The sequence below is a fragment of the Maniola jurtina genome, chromosome 14, assembly GCF_905333055.1.
Source record: "Maniola jurtina chromosome 14, ilManJurt1.1, whole genome shotgun sequence".
NCBI classification, from domain to species: domain Eukaryota; kingdom Metazoa; phylum Arthropoda; class Insecta; order Lepidoptera; family Nymphalidae; genus Maniola; species Maniola jurtina.
In genome coordinates this window covers 6,146,251-6,162,468 of record NC_060042.1, presented here as the reverse complement: position 1 = coordinate 6,162,468, position 16,218 = coordinate 6,146,251, and the positions used below count along the sequence as shown (strand labels likewise).

Below are 16,218 nucleotides of genomic sequence, written 5' to 3'. Positions count from 1 at the left end.
TATTTCTGTACCGAATTCTATCAAAATTGGTTTAACAATGGGCTCTGAAAAGGTAACAGACACACATTTTCGCAATAAAATATGGATGAAAGTATGGATTGAAATGGCTTTTGTCGTGACTTGTTACCTTCTATCGCAAATGCAAACTTGTACAGTGCCCGGCAAACAACTTGAGTATTGACGCGATTGGCTGGCGAATAGCGGGTGCACGCGATTGGTTGATCAGTCGGTGCGAGTGTACGAGATTGGTTTATACGTTGATTTTCGCTTTCCGGATTCGCCAACTTTCTCCCACTACGCTGCCTTAGGACCAAGTTCTTTGCCGGGTATTGTAACGCTGAACGAATTTGCAATTATGATCGATCTAATAGACAGAATACCACATATACCTTCGTAGTTGTGGTATGAAAATCTCCACAATGCAAATGTAGCAAAAACCACATTTACGAGTAACTCTATAGATCTAATAATACTATGGGTACCTTTTATTAACTCTATTGAAAAGAATTCACGCTCAATAACTGCAGTCTCACACACTGCATATATAATTTCACCTTAGTGTACGGTTAAAGCTATCATCCGTTCTTATCTGCCTATACATTGACACGTTTTTCCGTCATATACCAGTTATTCTTTTACCTTGGTACGAGGATAAACGTCGTCTGGTAGACTCCTCTTTTGGCGTTTTATGTATATGTCAACGTTTTCAACTCTTAATTGAAGTACTATCCTTTTATTAATATCCAACGATAATACTAAACAAGAATTGTATAAATGCAAGAGGGTGTCTGACAGTCTGATAGTTTTTCACGACCCATCCATATAACTGATTTTTAACCCCCGACCCAAAAAGAGGGGTGTTATAAGTTTGACGTGTGTATCTGTGTATCAGTCTGTGGCATCGTAGCTCTTAAACTAATAAACCGATTTTAATTTAGTTTTTTTTTTGTTTGAATGGTGGCTTGATCGAGAGTGTTCTTAGCTATAATCCAATCGGTTCAGCCGTTTAAAAGTTATCAGCTCTTTTCTAGTTACTGTAACCTTCACTTGTCGGGGGTGTTATAAATTTTTAATTTACACTTGTGTCAGATACAGATATAGTTTGTGTCCTGAGTCCTGTTCTGACTGTGTGTCTGATAGAGTCTATCGACCACCTCATTGTCAAATGATATTGTGACTACTTGTCACCATTGAACTGATTATCATGGCAGTAGGCAGTCCTCTTTTTTCGTCAGAAAATCCATCATGGATATCACTGGCCACGGAGTTTCATCCCAATTCACCTGACTACAGAGCACAAGGGACCAAAACTCCTTTTTTAAATCGTGAATAATTCTTATATGTTATGATAAAGAGAGCTATCGATAAGTAGATAGCGATTTCTGTGTAATAATCAATAACATAATACCATAGACGTGTTACGATTATATTACATGGCGTAAATTATATAAGTAGAGAAGAAACAAGACGCACGCAATAGAAAATATAGGGTTCTACCAATGTGACCCAAGAGTCGTAGATTTAAGTCATTACTTTTACTATAACTATTCTTTACTATAGTAAATATAGTGGTAGTATAAATTAATGCATGAAAGCAGGTAAATGGTTGATAACCAAAGTCAATCCGTATACATCTTGAAATAGTTATAACTTGAAACTATTCGTGACAACCAATGTAATCGGCTTAAATACATAAAGGTGTAGCGAACGCATTCGGTCTGGTAAAGAAACAAACATTTTCACGGTATTTATACTCACATAATCATAACTTTTTTTTTTCTCTCTCGTCTGGCTTTACAAAGATTAGCCAATGTCAAGTTTGTAGTTATTTGTAACATGTTAGTTAAACTATACAAGTATGGATCCCGTCTGTGCCGGCGCTCGCCGACATATGCACGACATCCCCTTAGAGCGCTTTCCAGTCAGTTTTAACAAAGAAAACACTCCAAAAGGGCAGAGCACGCCTTCCAGCCAACACCAACACAGGCGAAGTCCAACCATAACTTTAAGAAAATGTTTTCTAAGTGTCAAACATTATAATAAAATCGTAGTTCAGTTTGGCACTCGTTAATAAGATTCATCATTATTCGAAATTCAAAAATTCAAAATATTTATTTCGATAGAAAACATAATTCCGAAAAGTTAGAGCGTGCCTGGGATTAAACCACGGATCCCCGACCGCTTGTGCAGAATGGCACACCTTTGAGAATATCATTGATTTTGAAAGAGCCACCCCTAAGGGAGAATATTATGGCAAACTTTACCAAAGGCCATACCGGTTTCCTCATGTTAATAAGTTTAAAGGTTGCTATGTAAAAAAATATATGCTTACCTATTGCGAATTTACTTATCGGTAACATTCGACGTATACATTTTTTTCTTCGTGGCCTTTAGAGGCAGTTATAAAATACTAGTTTTACAATTTAAACGAATCATGCAATCAAAATATAAGCACGTGTCATTGGAATTCCTATTGTACCTTTGAAAAGCTATTGGACGTTATTTAGCTTGCAGTGTATATTAAATAAGATTTTTAATAACTGCAACCTTCAGGGTGCTGGCCATCGAGGTCGCTGGTTCAATTGTGTTCACGCTTGAATTACTTACTATTATAAAATACCTAGGTACTTCGCATAACAGTTGTTGACGAAAATTTTACGAGGTATAGGTTTATGGGTTTGTTTATGGGATATTTATTTTGCGATAAAAATTAATTGACAATGCTAAGGATTGTCAATGATTCCATAAATTATTTGATTTTAAAGTTTTTTGCAACTTGGTCTATAAATCTTGTCTTTTTCGGCAGCAAACAAATTATTTTTTAACCCCCGACCCAAAAAGAGGGGTGTTATAAGTTTGACGTGTGTATCTGTGTATCTGTGTGTCTGTGTATCTGTGTATCTGTGTATCTGTGTATCTGTGTATCTGTGTATCTGTCTGTGGCATCGTAGCGCCTAAACGAATGAACCGACTTTAACTTAGTTTTTTTTGTTTGAAAGGTGGCTTGATCGAGAGTGTTCTTAGCTATAATCTAAAAAAATTGGTTCAGCTGTTTAAGAGTTATCAGCTCTTTTCTAGTTTTCTTGTAGAAAAGAAGGTTAGATAACCGTTAGGTTCATAATATTATGTCAATAGACAAATGTCAAGCTGTCAAGATGGACGTTGCCTAAATATATAATTATTTATTTGAAAATGATGTTTTGGAAAACTCAGATACTTTGGATCGTCGGGGGTGTTATAAATTTTTAATTTACACTTGTCATTTATTGACGTCAATTTGAGTAATTAAAATGATTTTATAATTATTCAACTTAACTAGACTTTACAATATAATATTATTAGGTACTAGCTGATGCCCGCAGCTTCGCCCGCGTGGATTGGTCAGATCCCCTGCAGCATCAGGATTGAGGAGTTGGACTCCAAATTTTTTATGAAACAATGTCGCAAAGTTCCTCTATCGATTAAAAAAGAAATGACGTAAATCGGTTCAGAAATCTCGGAGATTTCGGTGTACATAGGTAGAAAAACACAACTCCCTTTTTGAAAGTCGGTTAAAAAAGTAGCCTATGTTACTCCCTGGTCAATTCTCTACTTGTCTGTGAAAATCCCGTCAAAATCGGTTCAGCCGTTCCCAAGATTAGCCTTTTCAAACAGGCAGACAGACAGACAGACAGACAGACAGACAAAAATTTTAAAAACGTGTGATTCAGTTATAGTATCGTTCAAATAACCAAATGACCTTAATATGCGGTAGTTATTTCGAAATTACAGACAGACACTCCAATTTTATTTATTAGTTATTAGTATAGATGCGTCGTGTCGGGTGTTTGTAGTGTGTTTCTGGACATACAAAGTAGTGAGTACATACGATTGAGATACCTACAGCACACGGCGGGTCTAGTGACGTGTTCCAAGTACGTTTTCGTTTTCAAAATATTTAGATATACCTACCTACTTGAACCGAAAGTTTTCAGTATGAGAGATTCTCCAGTATAAGAACCAACCAAAACAGGTATGCTATGTGTTCAATTATTGTATGGCACCTAGGGTTACCACCTGCCATTTCTTGATTTACGGGTTACCAGAATCTAAAATACGGGGTTGAGATTTTTTACGGGAGAAAGATGTTTTTAATAAATATTGTTTGAAGAAACTGCTTCATTTTTCATTTTCAAATAATGAGTTGGTTTCGGCTACGTGTTAGTTTAATCACACATCGACACCAAGTTGAAAAACTCACCATATAATTTATTCAATATTACTGTAAAAAAGCTGTGGAAAAGTTAGTTCATTTACATACCTGTAATAATTGGTAGATAATACCCATGAAATAATTCACCGGCGATAACTCAGCAATAATTTGAATATATATCATTCGATTTAGGCACGAATAACTGTTGCTATGTTTATATACATACACACTGATGCCCGCGACTTCATCCACTTCGGTTTTTTAAAACGCCTTGGAAATGTTTTGATTTTATGGGACAAAAAGTATTTGTATGCCCGTCTGCAAGATGCAGGCTTTGCAGGCTGTGTGAAATGCGGTCAAGATCAATCAGTTCAGCGGTCAATGAAGATAGTTCACCCGCCTTCATTCTTAAATAAATAAATAAATTGTTTATTGCAGCCAAAATTTTACAAAAGTTACAACTTATTCTAGACAAAATTTAATTCAAAATTTTTTTTATTTAATTCTTTAATTACGTCAATAAACTTTTTAAATCCTTTTTAACCGACTTCGAAAAAAGAGGAGGTTCTCAATTCGTCAGAATTTTTTTTTTCAAAATATTATACATCAAGGGTTGCTAGCGACTATTTTATACAGTTTTATTACTCCCCTGTAAAGTAGACTTTTTAACTTACGCACTGGTAGAACTTCACTGACGATAATGCGTTTATAATATTTTTTGTGATAAAGCACACTTGCAGTATAGTTGGCTACGTTTTCAAGTAATAATTTGTAAGTTATAATTAATATCATTTTAGAAGACAATCTAAGAGAATATAACTTCCCAGATTGCCCCTACCGGGTATCGAATCCAAGCCTTCCGCTTACAAAGCTAAGCTCTTATCACTGTGCCAGAGATGTTGTCAAGTAGTTGTACCCAAAAAACTGGCCAAGTGCGAGTCGGACTCGCGCACGTATTTTTTTCGACATATTGCATGATAAATCAAAAACTATTTTTGCATAAAAATAAATCAAAATCTGTTTTAGAATGTACAGGTAAAGCCCTTTTATATGATACCCCACTTGGTATAGTTATCTTACTTTGAAAATTTAAACACATTTAAATATTTTTTTTAATTATGTAAGCACAAATTCACGGTTTTGGGATTTATTCCTTTACTTGTGCTATGAGACCTACGTACCTGCCTTTGCCATGATTCTAAGTAATCGATAGGATTAAGGTAGGAGAAGAAAGGTAGAGATGGAATAAAGTTAAATTATGAGCAGAGACCGCAATCAGGATTAATTTGCCACCAATTAAAGAAATGAAAGGAAAATAAAACCGGTCACGTGCGAATTGGATTCACACGCGAAGGGTTCCGTAATATAAGCACAAGATATTAACACTATGTACATTTTTTTTTATTTGTACATAATGACATTCGCCATCTTGTTGAGTTATAAAATTAGTTGTTATAGCAGCAATAGAAATACTCTATGAAAATTTCAACTCTACCTATTACGGTTCACGAGATACAGCCCGCTGACAGAAAGACGAACGGACGGACAGACGGACAGCGGCGGGCTTAGTAATAGAGTCCCATTGGCACTCTTCGGTTACGGGACCCTAAAAATGATGAACGACATAGGCAGTGTTTTCATGATAACAGGAAAATTGCACCATGGCAAAATTAAATTGTAAAAATACAATAACAGTACTATTTAAAATGAATAAAGTCACCGTCACAGAACATTATAATGATTTAAAACAAGCTAACTTTATAGTTACATTCTTATTCAAAACCGGTTGTTCGCAGTCGAAAGACATTAATCCTTTTTTTTTATTTATTTTTAACAATCCCAACTGATAACTTTGGCACTAAGCATTATTTAATTTAACAATGTGACTCGTTAAAATTTAAAAACGTGGAGTACGTTCGTGCCGACAGTACGCGTTTTAATTTTAATTTGTGACATCAGAAACACTAAGTGTAGTTAGTGATCTATTTTTAACCCCCGACCCAAAAAGAGGGGTGTTATAAGTTTGACGTGTGTATCTGTGTGTCTGTGTATCTGTCTGTGGCATCGTAGCGCCTAAACGAATGAACCGATTTTAATTTAGTTTTTTTTTGTTTGAAAGATGGCTTGATCGAGAGTGTTCTTAGCTATAATCCAAGAAAATCGGTTCAGCCGTTTGAAAGTTATCAGCTCTTTTCTAGTTACTGTAACCTTCACTTGTCGGGGTGTTATAAATTTTTAATTTACACTTGTGTATAACAACGTGTATAGATCGGGTTTAATACATCATTAGTGCGATGGAAACAGGAAAGTGCTATGACGTCGATGTTGCCCAACATCGGAAGAAGTAGGTGAACTAGGTTATCTATTCATATTACCTATCGTGTCTATCTAGATGACGTTATCGATGACAGATTTGATTGTTATCTTGCCTCTCGATTAGTTAAAAATATCATTGATTAGTCAGTTAGTTATTTAAATTGGAACTGTGCTAATAGAGGGTTTTTAGGTCTGGTCGTCTGGTCTAAACCAATCAGATTATTGATAGATGACGTGAAAAAAATTATCACGTCACCACTCCACTCTGGGTCTAATAGAACTCAGGTGTTGTAGGTATGAGGTCGCAATAAGGTGACAAACATTTTACAAAAATCGGTCCTCGCTCTTTTAGGGTTCCGTAAATAATTATGTATTGATCTGTAATTATACTACTTTATGAATCGTTGTTTTCAGTATTTGTTCGTTAAATACAGTATTATGGTACGTAATAATACGGAAACACATACTTACTTAACTAGTTTAGTTTCTGAGATAAGTAAACCCCGTCATGAAAATTGTCTAAAACCTGTGTCTAAAACAAAGGGGGAGCCCTTTTTATTATTTTTTAAAATAAAAAAATATTCCTACTCTACTCAAAATGAGTCTAGACATTAATATCACATATCCTATTATTTATCCCAGTTTTTTTTTATGTATGAAAAAAAACCCTGAAAAACAATTTGATTGTACTTCTGATTCAATATCCGGTTTGAGTCTACGCTTTCAGCAGAGTGGCATTAATAGGACTCCGTTTTTACCCTTTGGGTAGACACGGAACTCTAAAAACGAGAATCATTTACTTTTTGCGGGATTGTTTTATTTAATTCATAAAGTTGCCCACGCACTTGAACTGAACTGCAACTGAACTGCGCGTCGCGGCAGCAGTTCAGTTCAAGTGCATGGGCACCTTTAAACATACATGGATCATACATTATTTAAAATAGACACTAGCGTTGTCTTTCTCGCTCAAGAGTTACACCACGTAGCGAAACTAATACTCTTTGAATTACGCCGCATTAAGTGGACTTTGTTTTGATATGGTTTGAATTGTAAAAGAGTTTTAATGTGACATCATTTTTAACGTGCGACATAAAAGAGCTTTGAAAAGGCTTTAGCTTAATTTAATATGAATAGAATTTCAAATGAGCAATGTTTTTATACAGGTTAAAATATTTAAGTATGTTCTTAATCATAGAATGCACAATAGAATACAGCATTTTTAGCGGCTTTGGCGATAAGGCCACAAGATAACATAGTACAAATTACTATTACTAACTACTAACTAGGTATATCTAAATATTATATAGAAGAAAAAGGTGACTGACTTAGTGAGTGATTGATATATCAGCTCAAACTAATGGACGGATTGTGCTGAAAGGATGAAGCGGATGTCTTACGTCATAATAGCTTTCTGATGCCAAAATTTAGTCCGACCCGTAGTAGTTTGAGTTGTGCGTTGATAGATCAGTCAGTTAGTCAGTTACCTTTTCCTTTTACATAGTTTAGATTAATGGCTTGCATTCGCAGAAAGTAGTCGACCTCCACGAGTTATACAGCCTGCGTCTGTGGCTTGTTGGCCAACACTGTTCGAATACGTATTAGCTTTTTGCTCACGTACCCAAACTTGACTTTTGTATGAAGAGATAAACTACACGGAAGGCAATATATAAATATTACATACTAAATATAGAATTAAACAGTCTGTATGAACTGCCCAACCAGTTTTGTACACAAAGGTTTATTTATTTATTTACTTTTTAATTAATTAATTAATCTAATTGTTTATTTATTGATAACATACAACCAGAGCGGGTTTACAGTTGTCCAATTCGTTTCACTGGGCTACAAAACTTATCATCATAGTATTACGATAATACATAACGTCTAAACTAAATTAATCAATTATTGATGATCAAAATCATTAATGAAATAAAATAAGTATTGTGCCGATTAAAGCATTCTGCTAAACAGGGGTTAATGACATGACACTATATCGCTTGACCTCTGAACTCTCATAGGTTTGTATTGTAACACCTGTAGACAGGACACTGCGCGCTAGTCTATTATAGTTGCTGCCAAGCATGGCTTGTCCACTGCCAATTCAACTTGCTGATGGGTTGGACAATGTCGGTGACCTTAAGTTTTCTAAATATTTCTTCATAATCTGAATCTTTCAGGAGAATTCGCGAGCTATGGAAAGGATTTGCGTAGCTCGCAGAACTGAGATTACTTCTTAATTAGGAGCCCAATGGGAAAAGATGTTGTTTTACTAATATTTTCGATGAATCGTCTAATAAAACTACTCGAAGATAGTGGATTGGATACAAGGCAGCGTGTTACACGATTAGCCATGTGTGTGGATACCTAGCCTTTCACTAGCGTGACCATGGCGAGGATAATTAGCGATTAGGTATACCTAACTAAATAACACTTATAAATTTATAAACGCTTAAAACACTGTAATTAAAAATACGAATGCCTGAGAATTAAAATACGTATTTTTTTGATAAAATTATCCTTAAATATTTTTTATGGTAGAGTGCCGATGACACTATAGGTACATATACCTATATTAGTTAAAAATACCTATGAGTTTGAATTCGTATAGTTTTCAAGCTCTACAACTAGCTACACATCTTGCGGGAACTCCCAGCAAGATATAAAACGAGAATATTATGGTCAATCGAAAACCTGCTGGTCGATTCCGGTAAACTCGCATGAATAATGATTACAATCGCAATTGTTGTGATTGGCTGAATTTAGGGTATTCTTGTTGCAACAATAGAGCGAGAGTCAACTAATCAGAGGTGATTGCGATCAACCAATCAATCATTGTAGCTGTCAAATTACCGCGGTAGGGCATTTTAGGGCCCATGGACTTAGCATAGTCTGTATCAATGTTTCCACTTTAGGATTTCTCCCCCGGCTATCCATAGCATGTGCATGGAGATATTTCGAAATAACAAAATGAAAATCACTATGCAGAAAACACGGCAACGTTTTCGAAATCACCCCCACCCCGAATGCGTATTTAATTATATTATCATACCTAATAATGATTTGTAATTATAACTAAGTACCTATTAAGAGTAATTAATAATCTAAATTGTAATATTTTTACTGCATGCTTGAAAGTTCTCCATAATCAGTGGTGTGCTAATCCGCTCTTGGCCATTCGTGGTAGATATTATGACCTAAGTCCTAACCCATCTCATTTTGAGGAGACTCTTGTAAGAAGGGTTGAGACTTTTTGATAATAATTTTCTTTATTTAGGGTAAAAACCCAAAAAAGTATACAAAAATGAAATAATATTTATATAATAATTATTTAAATTAAATTCAAAATAGCACACTGGAGGTGAGCAATTTTGAGCTATTTTCTGTTTGAATGATATGATGTGTTGTTTTCAGTTTGTTTATTTGAGCTTATTTTGTACTTTATATGCATCTATGTTTATAGTGATGATTTTATTTGTCTTTGACTTTTAATAATTTGTGTAACTTGGAATTTGGATACCTACTTAAGTAAGTAAAGAAGGATACAAGTCCTGTACTCAAAGTAATTGTATTCAAAACGGACAAAACTAATGTCTATAATACTTTTTATACCTACTTACCAATAAATTGCTTTCGCAATCAAAGGGAATCTACCACGTGCAATCAATGTTAAATGGTTATTAATGCTTGTAAATCTGCTATTCAATAGATACATGTTAATTACTCAATATGCACGTGTTTCTTACCTTGGAGTCAATTATTTTCTACCAGTATTAATGTTTTAATGTTAAATTATTGTGAGATTTAAATGTGTCTTGCATAAGGCTTTTAACATTTGTTTTTTTTTTACTGAAGGTAGAGACACTCACACTATGTACCTACTTAATAAAATGTGGAATTTTTTGATATGCTAGATTTTGTTTTCTACTACAACTATAAAACAGTTAAGTAGATTTTACCTTTTGAGGTAGGTACGAGTGCCTACACATAACTTTAATTATTTTATTATACTGTAAGATTGATTAACAGAACAGAAGACAATAAAGTTTTTGTTATTATACCTATAACCTATTTGCTTAGTGTTTGACGTCAATACAGCTTGATTTTGCGTAACTTTAGATATTGAAAGTTAAACAAAAAAAAACCGGCCAAGTGTGAGTCAGACTCGCGCACCGAGGGTTCCGTACTCAGGTATCTTTTCCGACATTTTGCATGATAAATCAAAAACTTAAAAATAAAAATAAATAAAAATATGTTTTAGAATGTGCAGGTAAAGCCCTTTCATATGATACCCCACTTGGTATAGTTATCTTACTTTGAAAATTGAAACACATTTTTTTAATAGTGTGACCACAAATGCACGGTTTTCAGATTAATTCCTTTGCTTGTGCTATAAGACCTACCTACCTGGCCAATTTCATGATTCTAGGTCTACGGGAAGTACCCTACAGGTTTTCTTGACAGATACGACGGACGGACGGACGGCCGGAGAGACAGACAGACAGACAACAAAGTGATCTTATAAGGGTTCCGTTTTTTCTTTTGAGGTACGGAACCCTAAAAACCGGTTAAGTGCGAGTTAGACTCGCACACGAAGGTTTCCGTACCATCGTAGTACAAGGAATAATACCTACTTCTTTTGTGATGTAACCACTAATTCACGGATGTCGGACTTTTCCTGTGCTATAAGACATTGCTGCCTGCCAAATTTCTTGATTCAAGGTTGTACCGTAAGGAAGTACCGTATATACATTTTGATTTCCTCAACGTAGGTATTGATAGACACAAAAGCCCTCCTTTAAGGATTCCTTTTTGATCTGGAACTTATAAAAATAGCTATATTATATAATTGTTCACTATACAATATACATATTATAATAGTTATATTGATTTAGTTTTAAAACCTGATAGCTACATAAATGGCAATCAGATATCTTCAAAGCCTACTTGACTCTCGGAGACTTTGTACTTATGTGTAAAGATTATTGCACTGATAAACTCGTCAAACATTGTTATTTGTCCAGATAAGCGCTACATCTATGTCATCTCTAACATTGGTCTATATTCTTCAGATTGATACTTCGTTCAATGATTTTGCTTCGTAAAACTTTGATTAGTATCGATAAGTTCGCTTTCAAGACACTTACCTACTCTTATTAGGTTGTTAGTGTAAATTCACTGCAGGCAACGTTTGTAAGGTAGGTTTGCTATGTGCCTATTGATTGAAAAAAGGAGCTATAAAACTTGTTTTCTACAAATAAAATTAGCATTTTCTCAATACATTACTTTACTTACGTGATTTTACGTTCTATCTGTTGCATAGGTATATTCAAAAAGTATAAAATTAAGGCGGAATTGTATTTCGTGAATGCATTGATTAGAAAAAAGAGATTGATCATACTTTTGTTTACTGAGAAATTAGCATTTTCACTTCTTTTAAAAGTTTAAAGTCGCAACCCGTGTTTCATCCCGGAAAATTAAAGAGTTGCCCGGGTTTTGAAAAACCTAAACCCCCGCAGCCAAGTCGCAGACCGCAGCTATTAAGAATTAGCAGTTATTATAAATTCCGAAGAAAATAAATTATGACTTTGTGTTTTTTCAATTTCACTGTTAATTTAATTAGAAGTAATTATTTTGATAAAAAGTTTGAAAGAGTCGATAGATCAGTCAGTCAGGTTATTTTAAATACTGTACAGATTACGTGTAAAGAATGATACCTACCTACCTATAATAAATTCGTCATTTGACAGTCATATACTTGTATTAAGATCGCTATTTATCTAACATCAAAAGCGTAGCAACAGCAAGGAGATAAATTCATCTCTTTTGATTAAAGTCTTCAGATCAGAAAACAATATTTGATGTCACCTTGGATATTTTTTTATCTATTTGCTAATACCTAGATCTTAATGCTGAAAGCATATGGATAGCTAAGCGTAGCAACGCGTCTCATCTAAAATATTACAAAGTAAATTAAAATTTTTCTTCACTAAACTATGTGCAGATTTGTGTGAGAAACAAAATTAAAGATAATTGTTAGTGATTTATTATGCTAAAGTTTCTTACTAATACGTAACATGCACATTAGCGGACATACATTCCAATTTAGATTACAATATTTTAGAAAAATCATGTCGCGTCGCTTTACCTTTTCCGTAATGTGCCTTGAGCCTAAGCCATAATTTTATAATAATTAATATGCACTTGCACCATAGCTTGTAGTACCGATCACAAGAGCGTAGGTATTTTAATAGTATATTATGATAAAAATTTTATGTTATTTACCTTTCAGATCTGACGTTACACTTGGCGCTCTATTATACATATTATACGTTGCAATGATACCAGAATGGCGACGCAGAATATCAAAACGTAAGTACCTATATTACGTAACCACTCAATCAGGTGTGCTACCTGATTTTCCCCGGCTCCATACAATCAGCTTATAGACCCAATTCCATTAGTTGGGAGTTCCTTTTGCGGTCGGCATTGGAAACTAACACCAAAATATATTGCCGCCATACACGTTTTTATTGAGATTAAAAGTGTACTGGTATAGTTAGATACTTACTAATATTAAAAATTCCTTACCATTCTCGTCGTTTAACTTACCTAAAGTTTAAAATGTCGTTGCGCATAAGTTAGGTACGTAATTAATGTTTCAAATTATCTCTCTTATCTGGAATTTCCTAATTAAATTAAACCAAGGGAATTACACAACATACTCAGCACAGTTACTACGTTTTATTTTTAAGCTAGAATTTTATTCATTACGACCTATTGAATGCCTAATCAATTCAGGCGCGATTGCTATCAACTATCATTAAAATCGTGATCTAGAAACGAAATGCATCTAAAAGGCTAAATATTTGAATGCGTATGCAAGACTAAAGTTTATATATGTTTCATAAGAGTGTTTGAAGGCCGATATTTTCGATATCTCTCCAGTTAGGTTACACCTACTTATAATCTGCGGTTCTAACATTTAACTATTTTCTGGGCTCAGTGTTCCTAATTCCCCAGCGGTATGTCCTCGGCATTATGGGACTGCTGGCTGTCTGCAACGCGTATACCATGAGGGTGTGCCTCAACCTGGCTGTTACCCAGATGGTGAACAATACCAGGAGTGAATCGGCGAAGTATGATCCCGATGCATGTCCGGACGAAAGTGAAATCCTTGTCAATGGCACCGTTGCTCTCAAACCTGTAAGTTTCTTTATTCAAAGTTTTTTTAGATGAAATTGTGGACTTCAGCTGATACTGCATAAGGTTTATTGGCTGGAAGTCATATCCTATAGTTATACCATATAATATAGTATATAGATACCATGACATACACTATACTTAATACATTATACTTAATATTAACTACTTACTATGATAACTACTAATTGTCGATTTCACCAACGTCGAGCGAGGTTTAACGTAGGAATAAATTGGCCGTAATGACCGTTTTTGTAATGAAAACCAGCCAAAATATCAAATTTACTCTCGGAAAATTCTGGAATTGAAGACTAGAATACCAGCACGATTTCAGATACTCATTATTCTAAAAATCTAATTAGATTGGTGTAATCCAAATTGATTGATTCAATTTTCCATTCCAGCACGCAATCTTTGAATGGTCGGAATCAACGCAAGGTCTCATTTTGAGTGGCTTTTACTATGGATACGCTATTACTCACGTCCCAGGAGGGTACTTGGCTGAAAAGTATGGTGGCAAATGGACATTAGGAATCGGCCTTCTTAGTACTGCCGTCTTTACTTTATTGACGCCTATAGTTGTAAAGGCTGGGGGAGCGACATGGCTGTTTATACTTCGTATCTTACAAGGGATGGGTGAGGTGAGAATTTCAAACATAGCCCTTACTCTGTGTAATTTAAAAATAAGACTGGATTAATAATGTTTTCAGTGACTAAATAGTTTTCCCATGCTCCTAATTCAGAAGGAGTATTGAATAGGTACATGTACTATTGAGAAAGCATTGGAATTCATGACAATCATTCGATCAACATTGTCTCAACATTCGTCTCTCATTGGAATACTAACCAATCATACTCAATGGAATTTTGTAGAAACGTTCCGGGAACTAATATTTATGCCTGTGGTTTTCCAGATTTCCGTTAAAATACTGGTTTCAAAGTTACGCATTCTTAAAAATTCACATACAAATCTTTGAGCCCCTGTAATTTTAAAACTACATATTTTTAGAAAAATCTAAAACACCACAGGCACAGATATTAGTTTTTAGAATATGTCTACGATTGTACGGAGTAAGTGACGGAGAGAGCCCTGTTAAAAAGTAAATGACGGTTTGCATGATTTAAATGAAAGGAGATATACCTAGTATGTTTATACTTTTTGATCACTTATGCTCTTTGTGAAGTTACTATATCTCTTTTTCCAGGGCCCTACAATGCCAGCTTTGATGATAGTACTTGCTCGGTGGGTCCCACCACATGAAAGATCACGGCAAGGCGCAGTCGTGTTTGGTGGTGCTCAAATTGGAAACATTTTTGGTTCTTTCATGTCCGGTTTCCTTATGGCTGGAGGTGGTGACTGGGCAAACGTCTTCTACTTCTTTGGTTGCTTTGGAATCTTGTGGTTTATATTCTGGGTATGTAAAACATAAAGTTGGATGTAAATATTTCTGATAGAATTTTCCGGTTAGGTTAACAAGTTTTTGCATAGCATAGTTATCTACCCGTAGTTGCCACATGACTTAACTCGAACAAGGCTAACCAAGCTAGAGCAATTTTAATAAATTATAATTAAAATGACTCTACCTATGGTCAATGATCTAGTTTCTTCTCGTACAAAATTTGCATCCAATCTTGTATAATTAAATAACGTTATATTCTGTTTCTATAAGTTTAAACGTTAATTGATATGGCTGTAAGCAATATTTAAATTTCAGTTTAGTTTGCATACACATTATAGATTAGATGCGTCGTGTTGCTACGATGCTTCCGCAATTTGAGTTTAGCGTAATAAATTCATCTACTTAAAATTATTTTTCCAGAGCATATTTTGCTACAGTACACCGAATACTCACCCGTTCATATCAGACGAGGAACTGAAATATCTGAATGAGACAGTCACGAGTGCTGACACTATGAGTGTCCGGGATCCTGTACCTTGGAGAGCCATTGTGAGGTCTGTTCCAGTTTGGGCTCTTTTATTTGCTGCTGTAAGTATAATAATTATTTTTATCGCTGATTGATATAGAAAATAGTCTTGCGAAATAAACTATTATTTTTGAAGTGAAGCTTCTTAACTGGCGTTAGAAGGGAGCGCGTCACCTGGATGAAGGGTTCCAACTGCAAACCATAGCAGTATGCTCTTGTATTTTATTACGAGGTGAACTCATGATTATGCTGAGCTGGGAACTTTTTTCAGTTAGTGACACCACTGACATAGTATTGTGTTATCCTGGTCCTTCTATTACTCTGAGAAAATGCTCAAGTATTGGAAGAGCCAAGGTAATTCACATTATTTAGGTATTGTATTGTGGTGCACAATTATGTGAACAACTAGATTCTTCTTGTTTCAAAATGTATGCAAACACTAGCAGCATGTTAGTGAGATTTTTTCGGAAACTCTGATACGATACTTGGTTTCTTTATGTTCTTGTACAGTCCTTGTATTTTTTACCTAGCTGTTTTTACCTAGTAAAAATTATTTGTATAAACCTTTGATGTTGGAAGCGTAG

The 16,218-nt window shown here is 34.8% G+C and overlaps 1 protein-coding gene across 5 annotated transcripts in view; it reads left to right on the top strand.

Moving 5' to 3' along the window:
• Window positions 1-16,218, top strand: part of LOC123871674 (putative inorganic phosphate cotransporter) — a 28,684-nt gene that overhangs the window by 7,272 nt on the left and 5,194 nt on the right. For 2 of the 5 annotated variants that reach the window (XM_045915582.1, XM_045915584.1), the window contains 5 exons: window positions 12,798-12,877; window positions 13,512-13,711; window positions 14,113-14,349; window positions 14,914-15,123; window positions 15,529-15,696. In XM_045915582.1, the coding sequence (XP_045771538.1) occupies window positions 12,844-12,877; window positions 13,512-13,711; window positions 14,113-14,349; window positions 14,914-15,123; window positions 15,529-15,696 (849 nt within the window). In that variant the 5' untranslated portion in view covers window positions 12,798-12,843. Of the gene's footprint in view, window positions 1-6,464; window positions 6,537-11,567; window positions 11,704-12,797; window positions 12,878-13,511; window positions 13,712-14,112; window positions 14,350-14,913; window positions 15,124-15,528; window positions 15,697-16,218 lie in introns of those variants that run through there. The other 3 variants (XM_045915581.1, XM_045915583.1, XM_045915585.1) reach the window with 3 other exon arrangements.